Raw genomic sequence first — 23,591 nt, forward strand, 5'->3', positions numbered from 1 at the left:
AACAGAGTAGGAAAATGTCAAATAATATGAACATACAACTCAGAATAGCAAACTGTGTGAGATTTTATATTTCCAAATAATCGAGGAAATACATTAAAGTAATGATGATGATCACTTACTAGATTGAAAAAAAAAAAATGTAACCAGCAGTAATTCCCAGTCCTAACTTCACTGAAGGAAATGGCTACTCTCAGAAATTCTGGGTAGAAATTCAAGGTGTCACTAGATTTTTAGAAATAAATAGGACAGTTAATATCCATCAACCTAGCTATAGCATTCATGAAAATTTATCCTATGGATTAAATTATCAGTATATAAGGGACACAGGAACAAGGAGTTTTATTGTAACAATGTTTGAAACAGCCAAAGACTGAGAAAAATTTACTCCCTGGAAGAAGAATTGACTGAATAATAATCTACACCAGCGATTTGCCAGCAATATTACTGAGTGAGAAAATAAACATGCAAGAACGATTGAACGACATAATCTTTCAAAAAGAAAAGTTATTTTGGCTCTGCTGGTCTTTGTTGCTGCCACAAGCTTTTCTCTAGTTGGGGAGAACAGGGGCTACTATTTTTTGCGGTACACGGGCTTCCCACTATGGTGACTTCTCTTGTTGTAGAGCACGGGTTCTAGAGCACAGACTTCACTAGTTGTAGTAGGGTGGACTCAGGAGTTGCGGCTCCGGAGCTCTAGAGTAGAGGCTCGATAGTTGTGGTGCATGGGCTTAGTGGCTCTGCAGCATATAGGATCCTCCCGGATCAGGGATCCAACCCATGTCTCCTGCATTGGCAGGCGATTTCTTTACCACTGAGCCTCCAGGGAAGCCCTCAGCATAATCTTAAGTATATAAAAAATGACTGAAATGCTCTAAATATGATTTTAGATATTATATGCCTACATAGGATTATATGCAGAGAAGACAATGGCACCCCACTCCAGTACTCTTGCCTGGAAAATCCCATGGACTGAGGAGCCTGGTAGGCTGCAGTCCATGGGGTCACAAAGAGTCGGATACGACTGAGTGACTTCACTTTCACTTTTCACTTTCATGCATTGGAGAAGGAAATGGCAACCCACTCCAGTGTTCTTGCCTGGAGAATCCCAGGGATAGGGGAGCCTGGGGGGCTTCCATCTATGGGGTCGCACAGAGTCGGACACGACTGAAGCGACTTAGAAGCAGCAGCAGCAGCAGCTAAGATTATATGAGAATGAAGAAAATAAGGAAGGACACTTATTAGATGCTTACAAAAAAGATCTTCATGATCCAGATAATCATGATGATGTGATCACTCATCTAGAGCCAGACATCCTGGAATGTGAAGTCAAGTGGGCCTTAGAAAGCATCACTACGAACAAAGCTAGTGGAGGTGATGGAATTTCAGTTGAGCTGTTTCAAATCTTAAAAGATGATGCTGTGAAAGTGCTGCACTCAATACGCCAACAAATTTGGAAAACTCAGCAGTGGCCACAGGCCTAGAAAAGGTCAGTTTTCATTCCAATTCCAAAGAAAGGCAATGCCAAAGAATGCTCAAACTATTACACAATTGCACTCATCTCACATGCTAGTAAAGTAATGCTCAAAATTCTCCAAGCCAGGCTTCAGCAATATGTGAACCATGAACTCCCTGGTGTTCAAGCTGGTTTTAGAAAAGGCAGAGGAACCAGAGATCAAATTGCCAACAGCCGCTGGATCATGGAAAAAGCAAGAGAGTTCCAGAAAAACATCTATTTCTGCTTTATTGACTATGCCAAAGCCTTTGACTGTGTGGATCACAATAAACTGTGGACAATTCTGAAAGAGATGGGAATACCAGACCACCTAACCTGCCTCTTGAGAAATCTGTATGCAGGTCAGGAAGCAACAGTTAGAACTGGACATGGAACAACAGACTGGTTCCAAATAGGAAAAGGAGGACGTCAAGGCTGTATATTGTCACCCTGCTTATTTAACTTATATGCAGAGTACATCATGAGAAGCGCTGGACTAGAAGAAACACAAGCTGGAATCAAGATTGCCAGGAGAAATATCAATCACCTCAGATATGGAGATGACACCACCCTTATGGCAGAAAGTGAAGAGGAGCTAAAAAGCCTCTTGATGAAAGTGAAAGAGGAGAGTGAAAAAGTTGGCTTAAAGCTCAACATTCAGAAAACAAAGATCATGGCATCTGGTCCCATCACTTCATGGCAAATAGATGGGGAAGCAGTGGAAACAGTGTCAGACTCTTTTTGGGGGGCTCCAAAATCACTGCAGATGGTGACTGCAGCCATAAAATTAAAAGACAGGTACTCCTTGGAAGAAAAGTTATGACCAACCTAGATAGCATATTCAAAAGCAGAGACATTACCTTGCCGACTAAGGTCCATCTAGTCAAGGCTATGGTTTTTCCTGTGGTCATGTATGGATGTGAGAGTTGGACTGTGAAGAAGGCTGAGCGCCGAAGAATTGATGCTTTTGAACTGTGGTGTTGGAGAAGATTCTTGAGAGTCCCTTGGACTGCAAGGAGATCCAACCAGTCCATTCTGAAGGAGATCAACCCTGGGATTTCTTTGGAGGGAATGATGCTAAAGCTGAAACTCCAGTACTTTGGCCACCTCATGCAAAGAGTTGACTCATTGGAAAAGACTCTGATGCTGGGAGGGATTGTGGGCGGGAGGAGAAAGGGACGACTGAGGATGAGATGGCTGGATGGCATCACGGACTCGATGGACATGAGTCTGAGTGAACTCCGGGAGATGTTGATGAACAGGGAGGCCTGGCGTGCTGCGATTCATGGGGTCACAAAGAGTCAGACACGACTGAGCGAGTGAACTGAACTGAACTGAACTGAACATGGCCAATCCATGGGGAATAGAGGCTGATATCTGTGGAAGAAGGAAAGCTCAAGTAAAACAAAAAAATGAAAAAAATTAAGATTTAATCCCCCCCCCCAAATGTATGATAACTCAGGACTTCACAAACCAGTAACAGAGCTCACCTCTGAGTGGGCATGAGGATGTAATTAGTCAGGGGGATAATGCTCCTTTTAGTGTAGAAATTCCTTTTTTGTTTTCACAAGTTCTTATAATGATTAATTTAAAGGAAATAGTAGTTTAAAAAGAAAATAGAAGACTAAACAAATTAGAAAATATGAATATAGAAAGTCTTTAGTTTGCTGAACAGATGAAGATAAATAAACCAAAAAATTTCAGTAGTCCTTAAAGTAAAAAATTAAAAATAATGCCCAGATAACAAGGGCCTGGAAATAGGAAATAATCTGCAGAGTTTAATAATAATAGCAACAATATCTCATTAGTGCTCACTAACCTCAACAACGCCCTTTAAAATAGCCACACTTTTATCTTCATTTTGTTGATGCAGAAACTGAGACATAGAGAAGTTAAAACTTCTTAAAATTCACAGAGTATTTTAGAAAACTGGAAATATACTATGAAATGGTTATTGAATTTTATCAAATGCTTTGACTGAATGTATAGGTTTTCTTTCCAATTTAAAAAAAATTGGCATATATCACTGATTTTCAAATGTTATGTCACTCTATTCCTGTGATAAACCCTATATGTTGACAATATGTTATACTTTCTATGTAACACTAGATTAAATTTGCTAATGACTGTTTAGGATTTTTGTATGTGTTTTCATGAGCCATCTATCTGTAATTTTCCTTTCTTGTAATGTCTTTGTCAGATTTGTTACCCAAATTATGGTGACCTTATAAAATGAGTCATAAAATTGTATCAGTTATCTATTTTCAGAATAACTGTGTAAGAAATAACCACAAAATCCCAGGGCATACAAAAATAACAAGATGAAAAGTGATATGATAATCTGATTAATAAGCATTTATTGAGCTGTCTTCTCATGGCTTTTAATTTAAAATCACAGTGAGTATAAACATGTATATATATATATACACACATACACAAGCATATGTATAATATTTATTTCTCTTGGAGGAAGTTTAAGCACCATAGCTAAGAGATAAACAATTGTGCACAATGAATGAATCTTGATGTTCATTTCTACTTGCTCTATGAAAGAGATCAGTCTATGAAGATGTAGCACAGTTTAGTGAAAGGAAGAATCTATAGAGAATGAAAATGAAACCTTTCTATTTTTATTACAGAGAATATTCTGTTATTCCTAGGAGATAGCAGAACAATTAGAATACAGTTGATTATTCCTACTTCATATGTAAATAAGTAACCTAAGTAAACTTTTAAAACTACATTATAAATTAAGTAAAAGGTGACTCTGGACCATCATAATGTAATTAAGAACACAGTGAACTTTTCCCTTTGAGATAAGACACTCACTATTCCTTATAATCTATAATAGTGATTCTAAATTTTCCTGAGAAGAGTGCTATGAAAATTGTTCCTTGTAGGGGAAAAAAGGGAAAATTTGAAAAGTATTAGGTGAGAATTCCATAGGGAGCTTCCAAAATTGATATATTCATAGAGAATTATACTCTGTATCTTGATTTCTTGCCTCCACTTCAAGATATTATTGACTCGAGAGTAGTGCATATCTAAATAGTGTAGAGATGAGATAAAAAATTAATTTTTATCATTGTTCAGTAGAGAATGATTCTAAAAGGATATTTCCTTTATATTCCTGAGTCATGAAGATCTCCTGGAGAAGGGGATGGTAACCCACTCCTGTAATCTTGCCTGGAGAATCCCATGGATAGAGGAGCCTGGCAGGCTGCAGTACATTGGGCTGCACAGAGTTGGACATGACAGAAGTGATATAGCATGCATGCAACATATAGTATATTTTCATGGCAATAGGACACATACTATAAGTTGTTTTTAGTGAAAGACATGAGAAATGCTAAACCAGGAATCTTTATATTCAGTACATGGGCAGCATTAATAGTGTCCTTAGTAAACATCATCATGGCTTAGTATCACCTTTCACTTAGTTTATAAATTAGGAAGAATCAATTATATTCTAATTTTTCTACCTTCTTATGGGAATAATAAAAATGAAAACTAAAACTTATTTTTATAAGCCATAATTAATCTAAAATAAAAACTAATCTATTTGGACAAAGTATAAGAGTTAGTGCTCAGAATAGGAAAATATTCACTTTATATGTAAAATGATATGCTTTAAGAAAAATTTATTAGCTATTTGGTATTTTTCTAGGGCCTCTAGGTTAATCTAAGCTTTCTTAAATATTTTTGGGTGGGCTTAAATGAGAACTTGCTAAACCCATGCTTTATCCAGTTCCTAGTAATAACACTGGCCATGCTCCCAAATTTTGGAACCCTATTCACTTGTCATGAAATTCTAACATCATATATGCTTTCCTAGGTTATGAGATGGGATTTATCTGATTGACAACATTTCAAGTCTGAAGAAACATGCTTGCCTTTAAGAGTCAAATATATTTTCCTTACAACTGGTGAGGTACTGCAATTATTAATGTAAATGTGAAACATTCAGCATCCAGAAAACACCCAATCATAAATCCAACAGTTCCCCACAGTTCATCTTATTGTGGCATTTGGCACTATAAAAGCACATATGAACTTTCTAGGAATTTTTCTTCACTAATTCTAAGTTCATTCTTTTCACATATATTGAGGACCTGAAAGTGAAAATGAAGTCACTCTGTTGTCCAACTCTTTGCAACCCTATGGTCTGTAGCCCGCCAGGCTCCTCCGCCCTTGGAAGTAAGAATACTGGAGTAGGTTGCTATTTTCTTCTCCAGGGGATCTTCCCAACCCAGGGATTGAACCCAGGTCTCCCACATTGCAGGCAGACTCTTAACCATCTGAGCCACTAGGGAATCCCATACTGAAAACTTATTCAGTACAGATCATTATGTTGGAAGCTGGAATAGGTACAAAATTCCTGGTGTCTACATTCATGGATAGTATTTTGTAAGCATAGGTCACTGTCTGATCCTGGATTGGAGATCTCCTTGTGATGAATTCTTGGCTTAGAAGGACTTGAGAGGAATATAAGTGATGGTCAGTTCAGGAATTTGCACTTTCTCAACCTAGCTAAACCACTGAATTCCCGCATCTCATTAAGTCCCTTCTCAGTCTATAATGTCAGAACACTCCTTTATTTGCTAGGTCTAACAGCATATATAGAAGGTGGATCAAAAGACAGTCCCCAGATTTGATAACTTTTTACTCTACTTCTGCCTCCCCTTTCCCTAGTACCTTCTTCATGGCCTCTTTAACATCTTTGTTTCTCAGTGTGTAGATTAGAGGGTTAACACTGGGAGTGACTATTGTGTAGAAAAGAGTAAGGAACTTGCCCTGGTCCTGGGAATAAGTATTTGCTGGCTGGAGGTACATGTATATAATTGTACCATAGAAGAGAGAGACAACAATGAGGTGGGAGCTACAGGTGTTGAAGGCTTTCTTTCATCCAGCAGCTGACTTGATCCTTAGCACAGCTCGTGCAATATAACCGTAAGAGATGACGATGAGTATGAGTGGTGCCAGGATGATAAAGATTGCCAAGGCAAATGCCAGTGCCTCAAGGGTCATGGTATCTACACAGGCCATGCCAATTAGTGCTGGGATCTCACAGAGAAAGTGATCCACCCACCGGTGCCCACAGCGAGGTAGCATCAACGTCTGGGGTGCCATTATGAGAGAATTGCCAAAGCCACTCAACCATGCCATTGAAGCCAGCTGCCCACAGAAATGCAGGTGCAAGATAACCATGTAGTGCAGGGGTCTGCAGACTGCAGCGTAGTGGTCATATGCCATGACAGCCAGGAGCACACACTCGACTCCTGCCAGAGCCAGGACGAAGTAGAGCTGGATGGCACAGCCTAGATAGCTGATGGTCTTATCTGCACCCCAAAGGTTGTAGAGCATCTGAGGGATGGAACTTGTGGTGAAGCACACATCTAGGAATGAGAGGTTGGCCAAGAAATACATGGGTGTGTGCAGCCCGGAATCCACAACTGAAAGCAAGATGATGGTCATGTTGCCAAGAAGAATCTGTAGATAAAAAGTGAGGACAACCACAAAGAGGATCAGCTCTAGGTGGGGATGATCAGAGAAGCCCACCAGGATGAAGCCTTCAAAAGCACTTGTGTTGTACTTGTATTGTCCAAAATGGAAGTGAGAGTCAATTCCTAGGTAGGTTGATAAGAAAAGTCCGGGGTCCCGGAAGAGGAAAGAGGGATCTGGAATTCTCAAGGAGGAGGAAAGGACAGAGCTGATGATTGCACAACAAAACAACTCATCTTTCTAAAAGATATGCTTTTCCTTAAATTCAGTACCAATGATATGATATGGTATGATATGATATAACAACACTGTATCCTGCTTGAGGACATGTTTCTCCTTCTTGAGAACATTCTAACTAATCTTGTCATTTAAAATGTATGTTGTGGGAGTGGGTCTGGTGAGACCTTTCTACTGTTAGCTCTAATCTTGTTAATTTAAGATTTATGTTGTGGGAATGGGTCTGGTAAAAATATATAAGGCCTTGATAAGACTAGCAAGTGGGGCACTCTCCGTCCACCTTCTGATGTCTATGTCAGAAGCTTTCTCTGTCCGTTTTTCACTTTAATAAAACTCTGCTCCACAAAAGTTCTTGAGTGATCAAGCCTGGTGCCTGGTCCCTGGTCCTGAAGATAAATCTTCTTCAGAGATCACAAATTTGACATTGTTCACTGTAAGTTATCAGAAGTATAGCCAAATATAACAACGAGGAATAAGAGAGTTTTCCAGGAAGAATATTTTAACTAAGCCTTTATTATTTTAGTATTATTCTTGTTGTTGTTCAGTCAGTAAGTCATGTCCGACTCTTTGCAACTCCATGAACTACAGCATGCTAGTCTTCTCTGTCCTTCACTATCTCAAGGAATTTGCTCAAACTCATGTCCCTTGAGTCAGTGATGCCATCCAACCATCTCGTCCTCTGTCTCCTCCTTCTCCTCTTGCCCTCAAACTTTCCCAGCATCAGGGTCTTTCCCAATGAGTCAGCTCTTTGCATCAGGTGGCCGAAGTATTGGAACTTCAGCTTTAGCACCAGTCCTTCCAGTTAGTATTCAGGGTTGATTTCCTTTAAGATGGACTGGTTAGATCTTCTTGATGTCCAAAGAACTCTCAAGAGTCTTCTCCAGCACCACAGTTCAAAAGCATTACTTCTTTGGCACTCAGCCTTATTTATATTCCAACTCTCACATCCATATATGACTACTGGAGAAACCATAGCTTTGACTATATGGACCTTTGTCAGTGAAGTGATGTCTCTGCTTTTTAATAAAAGGGGTTTGTCGTAGCTACTCTTCCAAGGAGCAAATGTCTTTCAATTTCATGGCTGCGGTCACTATCTGCAGTGATTTTGGAACCCAACAAAACAAAATCTGACACTGTCTCCACATTGTCCCCTTCTATTTGTCATGAAGTGATAGCACCAGATGCCAAGAATTTAGTTTTTTGAATGCTGAGTTTTAAGCCAGTTTTTTCATTCTCCTCTTTCACCTTCATCAAGAGACTCTTTAATTTGTCTTTCCTTTCTGCCATTAAAGTGATACCGTCTGCATATCTGAGGTTGTAGATGTTTCTCCCGGCAATCTTGATTCCGTCCTGTGATTCATCAAGCCCAGCATTTCTCATGATGTATCCTGCATTAAGTAAGCTGAAAATATACAGCCTTGACATAATCCTTTCCCAATTTTGAGGAATATTGGGAATTTGTATTAGTTACCCTTTGGAGCACTAACTTAAGGTTTTCTACTTTCCATTTTCCTCAGTTGGTCATTCCTTTCCAAAGATGGTACAGGGAAGGCTATGCATGCCTTAGGGGGGTGAGGGTGAGGGGTTGAGTAAAGACAACAGGTAGGGCTGAGTTCTAAGCTGCTACTGCCTCCAGAGATTTCACTGTATTGGTTGCACACCACATCACTCATTTTATTTGAACATTGCAAAAGAGTCTTTCAAGTTTCACATGAGCAATACCAACTTTTTGAAAAAGTTGTTTGTATTCATTTTTGTTCTGAATTCTCTTTCAGTTGCCTGAAAATATATTCCTTCATTAGTCAGAATCCTTACAATGATTATGTATCCATTTAAAGACTTGAACAGCTGTGTAATAACTATCCACAGTCCACATACTTCAGGTGATTGACATCATCAGACATCTCTATATCCTGGCCCTGTACCTTATATCATGGTCCTGGTAAGTCAGCAGAGTCAGAAATCAGAGCATTTTTAAAAGCCATTAGAATCAGAGCATTCCTATACCAGAAGGGCTAACAGCTACTAACCTACATGTAGAAAATGACTGTGAACTTCATAACTATATCTCTAAAACAACTTTCTCTTAGTCAGTTGACAAAAATTTGTACAGCTACTTTATTACCAGTTGACATGAGAATTATGATGGGGGAAATGGAGTTAGTGGTTTAACTAATTATGGATATGTTTTTTGTCTTGGTTTGTTTTTTGTTTTTACAAATTTTTCAAACACATGTATTTATGTGAACATATTGTAGGATCCTTCCTTCTCAGAGTATTAGAAGGGGCCCACAGAAATGATGGTCTGAACATTAAGCTCAGTCAGTTTCATGGCAAATCCACCTCTGACATTGCCCATGAAGCCACCCACATCAGCAAAATCTGTGCTGTTAACTATAAACTTAGCTCAAATAAGCATCAAGAATTCTGTTTTCAGGCAAGATAGAATTGCTTTCAGAAGTCTTCAAGAACTAGAAAAGGCATAATAAAAAAGAAAATACCAGGGAGCCACAGGAACAACAAAGATAAAAAATATTGATTCAATTAATGTTCAATAGTGAAGAACTTGTGAAAAAGTGAGCTGAAGTTGCTTTTTCCCTGAAGTTACTGATTCTGTATGCAAATAAGAAGCTGGTAAAGGACCATTAGAAGAGAATAGAGGGAGAAAAACTCAGAAATTTGTTGTTCATGTATAGCAAAGTGACAAAAATGAATTGACAGCCTGAACTACAAGGTACTTTTCCCCTAAAGGTATTTAACAAACCTTTATGTAGGGAGGGAAATTTAAAAACTATGTCAAAATCTCTCAAAAGATTGAGAGATCAATTGAATTGGTACTGAGGAGTTAAAGTTTAGAGTTTATGATTAATCCAGAAGCATAATACTGTCTAAGTCTGTTGACATTGTTGTGAATAGCAGAATGTCATTCTTTTTTATGCTGAATTTTATTCATATATATATATATATATGCTAATATCTGGAGAAAATCAAAACACTAACTGGAAAAGATACATGAATTCCAGCATTATTTACAATAGCAGCATTATTTACAATAGCCAAGATATGGAAGCAATCTAAGTGTTCATCAACAAATGAATGGATAAAGAAGATGTATACTAATATGTGGTTTTTTTGGAGAAGAAAATGGCAACCCACTCCAGTATTCTTGTCTGGAAAATCCCATAGACCGAGGAGCCTGGTAGGCTACAGTCCACTGGGGTCACAAAGAGTGAGACACGATTGAGTGATTTCATTTTCACCTTTGGCCAAATGCGTTTAGTCAAGGAAATCGCTGTGATGACTGTCCTTATTTGGAGCAAGCTTCAGCATTCCCTTTTATTTCTTGGAACACTACCACACTTTTGGGACTCTAATGCTAAAATTTCATTTTATTTATTCATCTTTTAGCTGTGTCATGTAGCATGCAGGATCTTAGTTCCCTGACCAGGCATCAAACTTTTGCCCTCTGCCTTGGAAACAGAGTTTTAACCTCTGGACCACCAGAAAAGACCCTAAAAGTTTATTTTAAACTTTAGTAGAGTTTGAATGTATCTCTACCCCCATTTCCTCCTAGGTAAGCCATTATCTCCAGCCTTTTGCAACATTTCTCTTACAGAAAACACAGCAATGCTTACCTTTCTACTGCAGACTTTCATTCCCTGCCTACCCTACCATTGCAGGCTTTTGTTCCAATATGCAATATATTTCCCATTTTTTAAAAAGTCAGATAGTCAAAGAGTAACATACCAAATAACCTTCTCCTAGAGCTTCTTTCCAAGCAAAAGAAGAGAGCTACACTAATTAAACTGATCTCTTAAAAACGAGTCTTGGTGGTAATGAAACGGAGCAGGACTCTATGCTCTTTGCCTACTATGTCCTCTGCCTGCCTTTTGTCTGTGGAAAAACTTCAGCCAAAGAATAAATTTATTCAGAGAAGTGAGAACACACAGAGAGGAAGGAAAACAAAGGAGACCAAGTAATGGTTTAGTCATTAAGCATAGGCAAAGACCTTTAGTTCCTTCTTAAGGCTATAGACAATACCCTGAACCATACCCTGAGAGCTGTCTTGTAGATACTGAAACTCCCACCAGCTGGAGAGTTCACTGCATGTTGTAGCCATGACAGAAGCTGCCACAATTCCTCAAGAAATGGAAACAGACATACCCTGGGATTGAAGATTAATGGTATTTTTAAAAGTCAGGATGGTTCTGGTCAGACCACTGATGACCCATTCCAAGAGGCTGTGCTGTTTCTGCATGTAGGCCCTTTCTCAGCCTATAGAAGTTCTTGCCCACTGATTGTCTGTGGTGGAAACTGGCCTTTGGACAGGAGTCTGCCCACTCCTTACCCTGCACTGGTTGCCAATATCTAAAATAAAACAAACTTTCCACCACCTGGCCTCCTTATTGGCTTTTTGAGTGTTGGAGCAGCTGGATCCCACTTTCAGTTACAGTAAGAAGGGAGGCATATAACTCTTTGGTAGCAGTGCCAGAGGTTAAAAAAAAAAAAAAATAGAAGTTGGACTTCCACTTAGGTAACCAATTTCCTAACACATTTTATTTTAACCAGTCTAAGCCTCTATTTCTATATCTATATATTTTTGGAAATAATGGATGACTGTCTCACAGGGCACTTATGAGGACCTAGTGAAACAATCCTTTCAAAGCACTCGGCACTGGTGTCTGGATAATAATAACCTCAATAGAGCCTTCCCTATTTCCAAGATCTTGGATAAGTGTGCATTACTTGATACTTTCTAAATTTAAAGAATTCTGAAACAATTTCAGTTTGTATATACTTGGTCCGTTCTGCAGAATAGATATTTACCTTTATTAATATTTTCTTTAGTCCTTTCTTTACTTTATTCTTAAATTGTGATTTTTTTCCACTGAAATGCAATCATTAAAAAAAAACAACTAGAAATACAATTCATACCCTAGTTCAATTTGTCCCCTAACCATCCTCAACCTTACTCCTACTCTTGTGTAGAGAAGTAACCAGTGTCATTAATTTAAAAGACTTTTAAATATACACAAAGTCTCAATTTGTTTCTTTTCTAGCTTTACTTCATCCCCCATCTTCCTCTAGATATTACCCTCTGCCCCTTTCCAGATTATTCAAGCTACTGTTAATTACATAATAATATTAAGAATTAGTCATTCTTAGTCTTAAAAAGATAGATATTTTCTCATGTAATCTCATACAGACACACAAAGCATAATAAAATCACACTTCAGTGTCTTAAATCATTGTTTTATAAAAGTAGGACCATGTTATGTATTTGTTTCAGCATTTTTGATTTCCTCATTCAGCAAAACCTCAAGAAAACATCTCCAGGACATGTGTTAGTGCTATAATTCCTTGTTTCAGATGAATGAACACTTTCCATTCTGTGAATATATTAATTATCTAGTAAATTTCTTATCAAAGGACCCTGTACTTTTCTTCACCATTGGTCATTAAAACATTTCTGCATTAAACATTATTGTTCATTTGTCCTTTTTAGGGGAATGATTCCTGCAAATTACAGTACTAGATTGAGAGTTTATGTAGTTTTTACAAACCATTACCATATTTTTCCCCAGGAAAACTTGTGACACTTTGAATTTCCACCAGTAATCTGTGAGTAGAACTTTTCCTTCATTCTCGTTGGCAATAAAATTCAATTCTTCTTTTGCTTGCAGTCTGGTAAATATGAAGAGCTTTATCATCATCATTTTAATATCTCTTTCTCTATTTGAGAATTTGGCCACACTTTCTTATATGTCTTGTTTATTTGGATTTGATATTCTAAATCGCAAAGAGTTGGGCACAAGTTGGTGACTGAACAACAACAACAAATTGTCTATTCATATAATTGCTTTCCTATTGGGATATTTGTGGGTTTTCCCCATGTTTGTTAAAATCATAATCTTTTTTCTGCATTATAAATATATGTCTTCTAAATCTACTCACCTGGAAAAGAAATTGAAAAGAACTTGAATAATTAAAATAAAAATATAATATTTGGGCCAGAATAAATACTATAATATAAAACATTTAAATCTTACAAGACAATCTATATAATCATGAGTTGAAGAAGAACTTGGTTACTAAACTGGAAATTTTAAAACTCTATAAAAAATATAGAATATATTGGTTCTACATAAACTGTTTAAAACTGCTTTATGTAAAACGTGTTATAAACCAAGTTAAACATTTCTCTTAAGATAAAATAAATTGAGGTCTATTTTCTGATACACAAATCAAAGGTTTGGTAGCATAACCTCAGATGGGTTCTCAGCAAATTTACACACAGAATAAAAATTTCTTTCTGAGAGAAATAAGTAAGTCACTTTAGACTGGAAAATGAATTCCAATTCAATAGCAGAAAGTCCAGACTGTCTTAGAAAGATATTTTAGTTCCCATTGTCATTTTGTCTTAGACAAAGTTGAGGATTCAGTCCCTGGAGAAAGGGTTTGCTGAGCAAATCAAAAATGAAAGAGGAATGTCTCTGCATAAAGCTCTCCTCCTTCCCACTGGGTATGCGGTTAATTGCTATAAACTATGGGGGAAGACTGTTGCAATTCAGTGTTTGAGATTTCTGCCAGAGACCAAAGCAAATATCAATATTGATCATCCATTTTGAAAAACTAGTTGGAAAAAAAAAAATCTGAAAATAGCAGTTGGTGCACTAATTACAAGTGATGCCAGAACACCATTCGGATCATCTGTAATACTTCATTCTTATCTTCCAGTTAACTCTGAATGGAGACATCATGACTTGCTACATTTTTAGTATAACTAAAAGAAGCTGAATGAATTTCATCAAATCAGTTATACAATTAAATAGTATATGAAGATGACAGTTTATCTGTGCACTTTAAATTAGCCCTATTTCAAACTCAAGTCTTCGTGGACATAAAATTGATCTATCGCCAGTGTTTAAGATGGAGGTCAGTAGAATATATTTCAAAAAATTACCAAATAAAATGACATTAAAATTTGAGTATTCTAAGCATGCATTTCATGGACTGTTTATATTTCAGATCTCAGCAAAGACCAACAACTTATCTGTTAGGAAAAATCTGATTTTATCCAGCTTCAGCTTCTAAAAACTAGTATGTGTAAGTATATGTTTTATATATGTGATACAGTTTATATTTTATATCATTATATATTTAAGTATAAAGTACATATGTACATACAAATTATATTATATGTTATGTAAAAATATGTTCATATGTTTTTTATACACAAATATTTTGAACATATCCGTAAAATCTATGGGAAATAAGAACTTTAGAGCAGGTCAGCTTTAGGTTCTAATCTTTAGTCTGTTTTTTACTAGCTCCAGGACCTGAGGAAAGTAATTTCTCTAAAAATATAAATTCAGTTTCTGCCTGAAAATTTAATATTTAATAAAATGGAAAAATTTTTTGACAAACTTCCTCGTATTGATGAGCCAGTTTACAATGTATTAGCCGTGTGAAAAATTACTCCTATCATTCATCTTTTTGGGCTTCTCTGGTGGCTCAGACAGTAAAGAATCCACCTATAATGTGGGAGACCTGGGTTCGATCCCTGGGTTGGGAAGATCCCCTGGAGGAGGGCATGGCAACCCACTCCAATATACTTGCCTGGAGAATCCCCATGGACAAAGGAGCCTGGTGGGCTACAGTCCATGGGTGGCAAAGAGTCGGACAGGACTGAAGCGACTGGACAAAGTGCTTCGAGTTCCCACATCACTATCATACTTTGACTAACATAAGCACATTCATCTTTATACTCCTGCAAGAATATGGTATCTATGTGGTATTTAAAAGCCTACCTCATAGGGATATGAAATAATTTGAGAAAATGTAACAGTGAAGTTTTTGTGCTAAAAGGAAAATACCATTCCCATAGTCTTACTGAAGGTAAAACTGATATCCAAAGCTATTTAATAACTTGCTCAATTATAGAATGATTTACTGGCTATTTGGGGACTAAAATTCTTGTTACTTCTATTGTCTCAAGGCTCCTTGCATAGTGTAGCTTAAAATGATGCTTCAAGACTCTGTTGAATTTTACCTTTTAGAATGTTCAAAGTCAGATATGGGATAAGAGAATTCAGTAGAGAGATGATAAATATAAGATTAATATGTCACAGATAAAATTTATTAATATTTCATCAGCAGCTTTCTAAACTTCTCTCCTATCAACTTCCAGTAACATCTGTATTAACCCAGTTATACTCCCTTTCTAATCTCCTTGATATCTCTCATAATTCAAGTGTTTTCTTCTGCTGCCTTCTTGAATGATACTCAAAATGAGATAAACAGTGTCTTGTGATTCTGGCAATGTATGTTTACTTAAAAGCAGAGGAATCTTCTCAGTGGCCTTTCAGGAATTAGCCACAATTGCAAGCAATTAGATGCCCACAGGTAATACTCAGGAGCCTGTCTGATATAATTTCAGAGAAGCAGATAAGGACTTCCTAGGTTTTTGTTCTTTTGTTTTGTTAATAAACACTTCAGTCCTAACACTGGGGATATGAATCAGAATTCAAATTACTTAAAACTTCTAAAATGCAAAAATAATACCACAACTACTTAGTCTAAAGATATACTTTCAAAATGGATAAATATTTGAGGTTACTGTGTGCTTGAAAGACGGGTGAATGTACGAAAAAAAAGAGTAAAGCAGAATACAAGAATTCAATGCTCTGAAACCTCCTGTTTTCTCTCCTCATTACTTTCTGGCTCCATCATCTTTATATCTTATTCTGCTCCAGTGCTTTGTGCTGGAGTGATAAATATTTTCCCCCTTACTGTGCCCTCATTACAGAACATGAGAGGATATTACATATGACAAGATATGTGAACTAATATATCATATTGATGCAGAAACAGTTTATCATGTTTGTAAGTAGCGAATCTCAGAGGGAGAGGGGTCAGTTGATTAAATAAATTAACTGATTCCCTCTTCTGTAATCTTCCATAGAAAGGACTTCCTTGACTGAGTTTCAGGAAGTAACATCTCATCTAGGATCAGTCAGGAAAGGACATTGCCCATGTGAGAGGAGAAAATACATGCAATGTCCCCCATGATGAGATACCTCCTGAGCAATAATATAAGAATTGTGTCACTCTTCAGTATTACATTTAAAGAGATACTGCACCTTATCCAAACAGGAATACTGAGAATGAAAATGGCTCTATTACCAAACTGCAGTAGGAGACAACTCAGCAGTCCTGGGTAAACTGGGGAGTGTCATTCACCCCAGTTACACAGACTAGAGGGGATCTGTTCAACACTTGTGTAACTCAAGGAAATTACGGATTGTGTGAAATCTCTCTACTGATGCCATTTATCCTGTTTTACCTGATTCCTCCATTCCTTGGCAACATTATTTTTTTTTGCCGAAAAAATACAAAATGCCCCTACACAATCCATCCCTTAGAAAAAAATCCTTGCAGATTCAGACATAATTTTTAAAAAACATGAAGAATTTAAAAAATTAATTTTCTTGCAAAGATCTGCACCCGAATGGGGATCAAAGTACTGAACCAAAGCAATGCTGGTCTGAGAGTAAAATACAGTGAGTAAATTAGAGTGTGTGTGTGTGTGTGTGTGTGTGTGCGCGCTCAGTCCCTCAGTTGTGTCAGAATTTTTGTGGCCCCATGGACTGTAGCCCACCAGACTCTTCTGCCTGTGGAATTTTAAGTGAGAACTTTTTTTTTTAATGTTAAAAGAGTAATATCTGCTTTTTAAAAATTAGAACAAAAAACAGGTAAATTTATAAATAATTCTGCTTACTCTCCACCATCCCCATTTCTTAGGAGTGACACTTCTGTATTCTTCAAGGTAATTTTAAATTTATGTATTAGTATTTTTATGTATGTATGTATAAAATACTATCTTTAAAATTGACAGAATCAGGCTATACAAATGTTACAAAAATAACTATTTTTTTTTCATTTAGAGATACATTTGAACATCATTTTATGTCTATATCGACTATGTTTCTCAAAGTTTTTATCAAATGAGAGCAAGGCAATTTTTAGGGGACTAGTAGTCCGAGATGGAGAAGGCAATGGCACCCCACTCCAGTACTCTTGCCTGGAAAATCCCATGGATGGAGGAGCCTGGTGGGCTGCAGTCCATGGGGTCGCTAAGAGTCGGACACGACTGAGTGACTACACTTTGACTTTTCACTTTTATGCATTGGAGAAGGAAATGGCAACCCACTCCAGTATTCTTGCCTAGAGAATCCCAGGGATGGGGGGAGCCCAGTGGGCTGCCGTCTATGGGGTCGCACAGAGTCGGACACGACTGAAGCGACTTAGCAGCAGCAGCAGCAGTAGTCCGAGAATAAGAACAAAATTAAAATACACGTTGCTAACATTCAAATGAACCTGAATAATCATGAAAAATTTATATTCTGATACTGATAAAATAATAAAATAATTTATAGTGTCCTGTTAAGATTTCTTCAGGGCGAATACACGTTTAGCAGGTGGAACTGACATATCAGCAGTTTTAGGAATTTCAGGGCGTTGAATAGCTTTTGCTTAAAGCATCTCAAGAGGGCTTCCTGTGTGGCTCAGAGGTAAACAATCCACCTGCAATGCAGGAGACACACGAGATGCAGGTTTGATCCCTGGGTTGGTAAGATCCCCTGGAGGAGGGCATGGCAAGCCACTCTGGTATTGTTGCCTGAAGAATTCTATGGACAGAGGAGCCTGGCAGGCTTACAGCCCATGGGATCGCAAAGAGTCGGATATGACTGAAGCGACTGGGCAAAGTGTCTCAGAGTTCTCACATCACTATCATACTTGGGCTAACATAACCGTGTTTCTATGTGCCAGGCACTATGCCAGCAAATTTTCACTGAAAAATCACATTTATACTTCACAGCAGGTGGTAACTAGGATCCTTACTTTGAGGGTTGATAGTTTGGGGGCTAAGGAGGAAAAAGGAAGGTGAGTTTTCAACTGGCAGAGCCATCTTTCATTGGTAACTTTAGAAAATTTATAGTTTTGTAAACCATAAGTAATTCCTCTCTGAGTAACCTCAGAGGCCTTGAAACTAAGTTTTTTCATCCACACTGCTTTGTTTCTAAGGGCCCAGGTCTACACTAAGCAATGTGTGTATATGTTTCATATCAAGACAATGTAAAAAATCACGATTATCTTCACAAGTGAGAACTTGAAGATCAGAGGATAAGAAACATTCCCAGTATAATGTAACTAATTAGGCAAGGTAGCCTATGAGCCTGTCTAGTTCCATATTATTAAATAATCTCATATGAATTCTGAGCTTCTAAAATAAAAAATATATATGTCCTCAGTTGTATCCATTATTAGATACTTTCTACATGTTCTTCTTCTTCTTTTTTTTTTTTTTTTTGAGGGGATGAGATTTACACAATTTTAATTTACACAGTTTTTACACAGGGAATCTCATTGGCATTAGGAGAAAATAGATGGCACTAGGGGTAAAGAGTTCACCTGCCAAAGGAGATGCAGGAGATGTGGGTTCGAGCCATGGATTGGGAAGATCCCCTGGAAGAGAGCATGGGAACCCACTCCACTATCCTTGCCTGGACAATCCCAAGGACAGAGGAGCCTGGTGCGCTACAATCCATAGGGTCGCAAAGAGTTGGACATGACTGAAGTGACTTAGCATACTCTCACAGAAGAATTTCAAATGGCAGGAACTGTGTCTATAACTATTTAATAGAAGGTACTGAGGGTAGAAAGAAGTGAGAACAATGAATTTACAGAATAACAAAAGATCAAATTTCGATATTTTATAAAGAATAAGTTCTATGAATATGGAAACTGAAGTTACTTTAAATTTTTTGAAATTTATTTTACTAATATACTTAAATAAAAATAGAAACACTTGAAATACTTGGAAAGATAAATATGTATATTTTTGTAAATATATTTTCACATTATTAATAGCATCATTCTATAAGTTTATACAAATTGTTAGAAAAATGCTTAAAACTGACAGTAAATAAATGTGCTTGTTAACTTACTTTTTATATTCCAGAGAACCAAGAGCTGACCATTTAACATGAATAGGATCAATGAGAGTGTCCCCCAAGAGTTCATCCTCTTAGGTTTCTCAGATCGACCATGGCTGGAGCTGCCACTCTTTGTGGTGTTCCTGATTTCCTATATCTTGACCATCCTGGGCAATCTAGCAATAATTGTTGTGTCCCGTCTGGATTCCAAGCTCCATACCCCCATGTATTTTTTTCTTACCAATCTCTCACTCCTGGACCTTTGCTACACCACAAGTATAGTTCCACAAATGCTGGTAAACATACGCAGCATCAGGAAGGTGATTAGTTATGGCGGCTGTGTGGCACAACTTTTTATTTCCCTGGCTTTGGGTTCCACTGAATGTCTCCTCCTGGCTGTCATGTCCTTTGATAGGTTTGTAGCTATTTGTCGGCCTCTCCGCTACTCCATCATCATGCACCAAAGGCTCTGCCTCCAGCTGGCAGCTATATCCTGGGTTAGTGGCTTCAGCAACTCAGTATTACAGTCCACCTTGACCCTGCAGATGCCACTCTGTGGCCACAAAGAAGTGGATCACTTCCTCTGTGAAGTCCCTGCTCTGCTCAAGTTGTCATGTGTAGACACAACAGCAAATGAAGCTGAACTGTTCTTTATCAGTGTGCTATTCCTTCTAATACCTGTGACACTCATTCTGATATCCTATGCTTGTATTGTCCAAGCAGTGTTGAGAATACAATCAGTGGAAGGTCGGCGAAAGGCATTTGGAATATGTGGCTCCCATTTGATAGTTGTGTCAATTTTTTATGGCACTGCTATCTATATGTATTTGCAACCACCATCCCCTGCCTCCAAGGACCGGGGAAAGATGGTATCCCTTTTTTATGGAATCATCACACCCATGTTGAACCCCCTTATATACACACTTAGGAACAAAGATGTAAAGGGAGCATTTAACAGGCTGATTGCAAGGATTTTCTTAATCAAGAAATAGGAATACCCAAATGATAGGCCTTCCTAAAACTTGAAGTTTACTTATTTTAATAATTTAATAAATTAAATTATTTAACTTAATAATAATTTAATTTAATTTAATCCATCCAAGTTACTTTAGTCTACTCTTAGAACTGTTATGATGACCTTCTTCAAATAAAATGTCACTGACAAAAAAATGCACTTATTTCCTACTGTCTACCTATAGTCATTGCACAAATCCTGAGAACTGGTGCATTATGATCCTCTAAAATAGTGTAAGCTTGAAATATTTAAAGTCTCAGCTTTATAACACTGGTTTGTATACTTGGTAAACCGCCTTAAACTCCTGTGAGTCTAGAATAAAAGCTCAGGAAACATAACATTTTTATACACATTCAAATGTGCTTACACATCACAAATATTTTCTTAATTACAGAAGATGCAACAGAAGTCCATAAAGCCATACAAAGCTCCCCCCCCCACCTTATAGATATAAAGTTAATGATAATAGCTTAAATTTTAACACTATTCCCACATTAAGACAATACTTGGGTTGTACAATGATTTTTCTTCCACAATTTTACCTGGATCTCCTCTCATGTCTATACTTTCCATTTATCTTAAATTGAAGTATCTTATCTTATTTCATCTACCAAATTAATTTGTATTTATTTATTTATCTGAATCACACACTCTTTATTGGAATTTTTTTCATGATTCAATTACCATCTATGTTCTCTGTCTCCTTTTAAGCCCTAAAGCAATTAGAATCTAAATCATAAAACTAGCACAGTATATAACAATATTCATTGTTTGTTTAATGTACTTCCTTTGTTCAAGAAAAAAAGCTTATTATGTTAGCTCTCTTAGGTAGCATAGATTATAATTTATACTTCTTCCACATGGCCTTCAGAGCTCATCAAAGTGCTGAGAGAAATATTTGCACACTGTGAGTCAGTTTTTGGCTGTTTTTATGAATAGCAGGCGTGCTGCAGTCCATGGGGTCACAGTCGGATGCGACTGAGTAACTGAACTGAACTGATGAATAGTTGCACTGTGGTCATTTTAACTGCTTCTTTTTCTAATTACTTCTACTAAACACAACAACAGAAAGTTCAATAACTAAGAAATACAATTAGCATATTTCCTCTGAATACCGGTATTCAAAATGTACCAACAAGGTACATTTCTGCCTCAGTGTAATTTTCTGACACAATATGGTGGATCTTAAAACTTCAACCTGCATCAAGACCACCTGGAGGGCTTTTAAAATCCAAGATCCCTGGGAATCAACCCACCTACACTCCCAGAGTTTCTAAAGTAGGAGGTCTGGAGGAAGGGGCCAGGAATTGCATTTCTAACTAATTCTCAGGTTGTGCAGATCAAGGAGTGCACTTTAAGGACTGCTGTGCTAATAGTTAAAATGAATAAAGAGGTCTTGCTAGTACTGGGGCTCGGGGTGGGCCACCTCCTAAAATATCACAATGGTATTATTTTGAGCTGAAGTTGCTTGAGAAGAAGCAGTTACAAGAAGGAAACTCTGACCGTCCTCTATCCCCCGGAAAACAGAGAATAAATCTCTCATGTGAAAGGTACACTCCCCACATTTGGAGGTAGGAGGACATCCTGATCACCATAGACAGGGAATTTGGGCTAAGAAGCCAGTATAAACCAACTGTTTTTAATTAAACATACAAATCACTGACTTCAGTTCTAGGATTCACATTTCAGTTCAGTTCAGTTCATTTCAGTCGCTCGGTCATGTCCGACTCTTTGTGACCCCATGAACCGCAGCATGCCAGGCCTCCCTGTCCATCACCAACTCCCGGAGTTTACCCAAACTCATGTCCATTGAGTCGGTGATGCCATCCAGCCATCTCATCCTCTGTCGTCCCCTTCTCCTCCTGCCCTCAATCCTTCCCAGCATCAGGGTCTTTTCAAATGAGTTAGCCCTTCACATCAGCTTGGCCAAAGTGTTGGAGTTTCCGCTTCAACATCAGTCCTTCCAATGAACACCCAGGACTGATCTCCTTTAGGATGGACTGCCTTACAGTCCAAGGGACTCTCAAGAGTCTTCTCCAACACCGCAGTTCAAAAGCATCAATTCTTCAGCTCTTAGCTTTCTTTATAGTCCAGTTCTCACATTCATACTTGACTACAGGAAAAACCATAGCCTTGATTAGACAGACCTTTGTTGGCAAAGTAATGCCTCTGCTTTTTAACATGCTGTGTAGGTTGGTCGTAACTTTCCTTCCAAGGAGTAAGTGTCTTTTAATTTCCCGGCTGCAATCACCATCCGCAGTGATTTTGGAGCCCCCCAAAATAAAGTCTGACACTGTTTCCACTATTTCCCCATCTATTTGCCATTAAGTGATGGGACCAGATGCCATGATCTTAGTTTTCTGAATGTTGAGCTTTAAGCCAACCTTTCCAATCTCCTCTTTCACTTTCATCAAGAGGCTCTTTCGTTCTTCATTTCTGCCATAAGGGTGATGTCATCTGCATATCTGAGGTTACTGATATTTCTCCCAGCAGTCTTGATTCCAGCTTGTGCTTCCTGCAGCCCAGCATTTCTCGTGATGTACTCTGCATATAAGTTAAATAAGCAGGGTGACAATATACAGCCTTGACGTACTCCTTTTCCTATTTGGAACCAGTCTGCTGTTTCATGTCCAGTTCTAACTGTTGCTTCCTGACCTGCATATAGGTTTCCCAAGAGGCAGGTCAGGTGGTCTGCTATGCCCATCTCGTTAAGAATTTTCCACAGTTTATTGTGAAACACACAAAAGCTTTGGCGTAGTCAATAAAGCAGAAATAGATGTTTTTCTGGAACTCTCTTGCTTTTATGATGATCCAGTGGATGTTGGTAATTTGATCTCTGGTTCTTCTGCCTTTTCTAAAACCAGCCTGAACATCTGGAAGTTCACGGTTCACGTATTGCTGAAGCCTGGATTCACATTTAGAGAGGTACAAACATTGTAAAACCAAAATGTTTCTGCAGAATATTGACTAGAGAACTGAGGAATCAGAACATAATGCCTCTTAAAGAACTACTGAAGGCCTAGCTTATTTAACATGGAGTGAAAATGGTTTGTCAATGTTTGATGTAATAGTTCTCTTCGCGTATTTGAAGGGCAGTCACGTAGAGTATTGTTTGATCTGTGAAGGATAGGATTCATATTAATGGGTAAAAATAAAGTTGGTATTATATTAAAAGGGATTCACAATAAAATTTGAATTATACCATGATGAAATAGTGAAACATTTTTGGCAATATGGGAAAATAGAAATCTATATAAAATAGGCTCAATTAATCTACCTATGTTTTTCCTCTTTAAATTCTGCTTTAGAAATTTTCTGTAGCTAAATCACATGTCATAACCATTTC

At 37.7% G+C, this 23,591-nt stretch overlaps 3 protein-coding genes across 3 annotated transcripts in view; 2 read left to right on the forward strand and 1 right to left on the reverse strand.

Annotated features, from left to right (window-relative positions):
* LOC138069278 (zinc finger protein 184-like) overlaps positions 1-23,591 on the forward strand; it is a 1,142,341-nt gene that overhangs the window by 861,874 nt on the left and 256,876 nt on the right. The gene's annotated exons all lie outside the window — the stretch shown is intronic.
* On the reverse strand, positions 6,155-8,611 carry LOC138069639 (putative olfactory receptor 2W6). The gene is given in 2 exon segments (XM_068960971.1): positions 6,155-7,170; positions 8,530-8,611. Coding segments are annotated over 2 exon segments (1,098 nt in total).
* LOC138069296 (olfactory receptor 2B2-like) lies at positions 19,281-20,222 on the forward strand. The gene has a single exon (XM_068960551.1). It carries the CDS (start codon positions 19,281-19,283, stop codon positions 20,220-20,222), a length of 942 nt encoding a protein of 313 aa, XP_068816652.1.

Source organism: Capricornis sumatraensis, chromosome 22 (assembly GCF_032405125.1).
Source record: "Capricornis sumatraensis isolate serow.1 chromosome 22, serow.2, whole genome shotgun sequence".
Classification (NCBI taxonomy): Eukaryota; Metazoa; Chordata; class Mammalia; order Artiodactyla; family Bovidae; genus Capricornis; species Capricornis sumatraensis.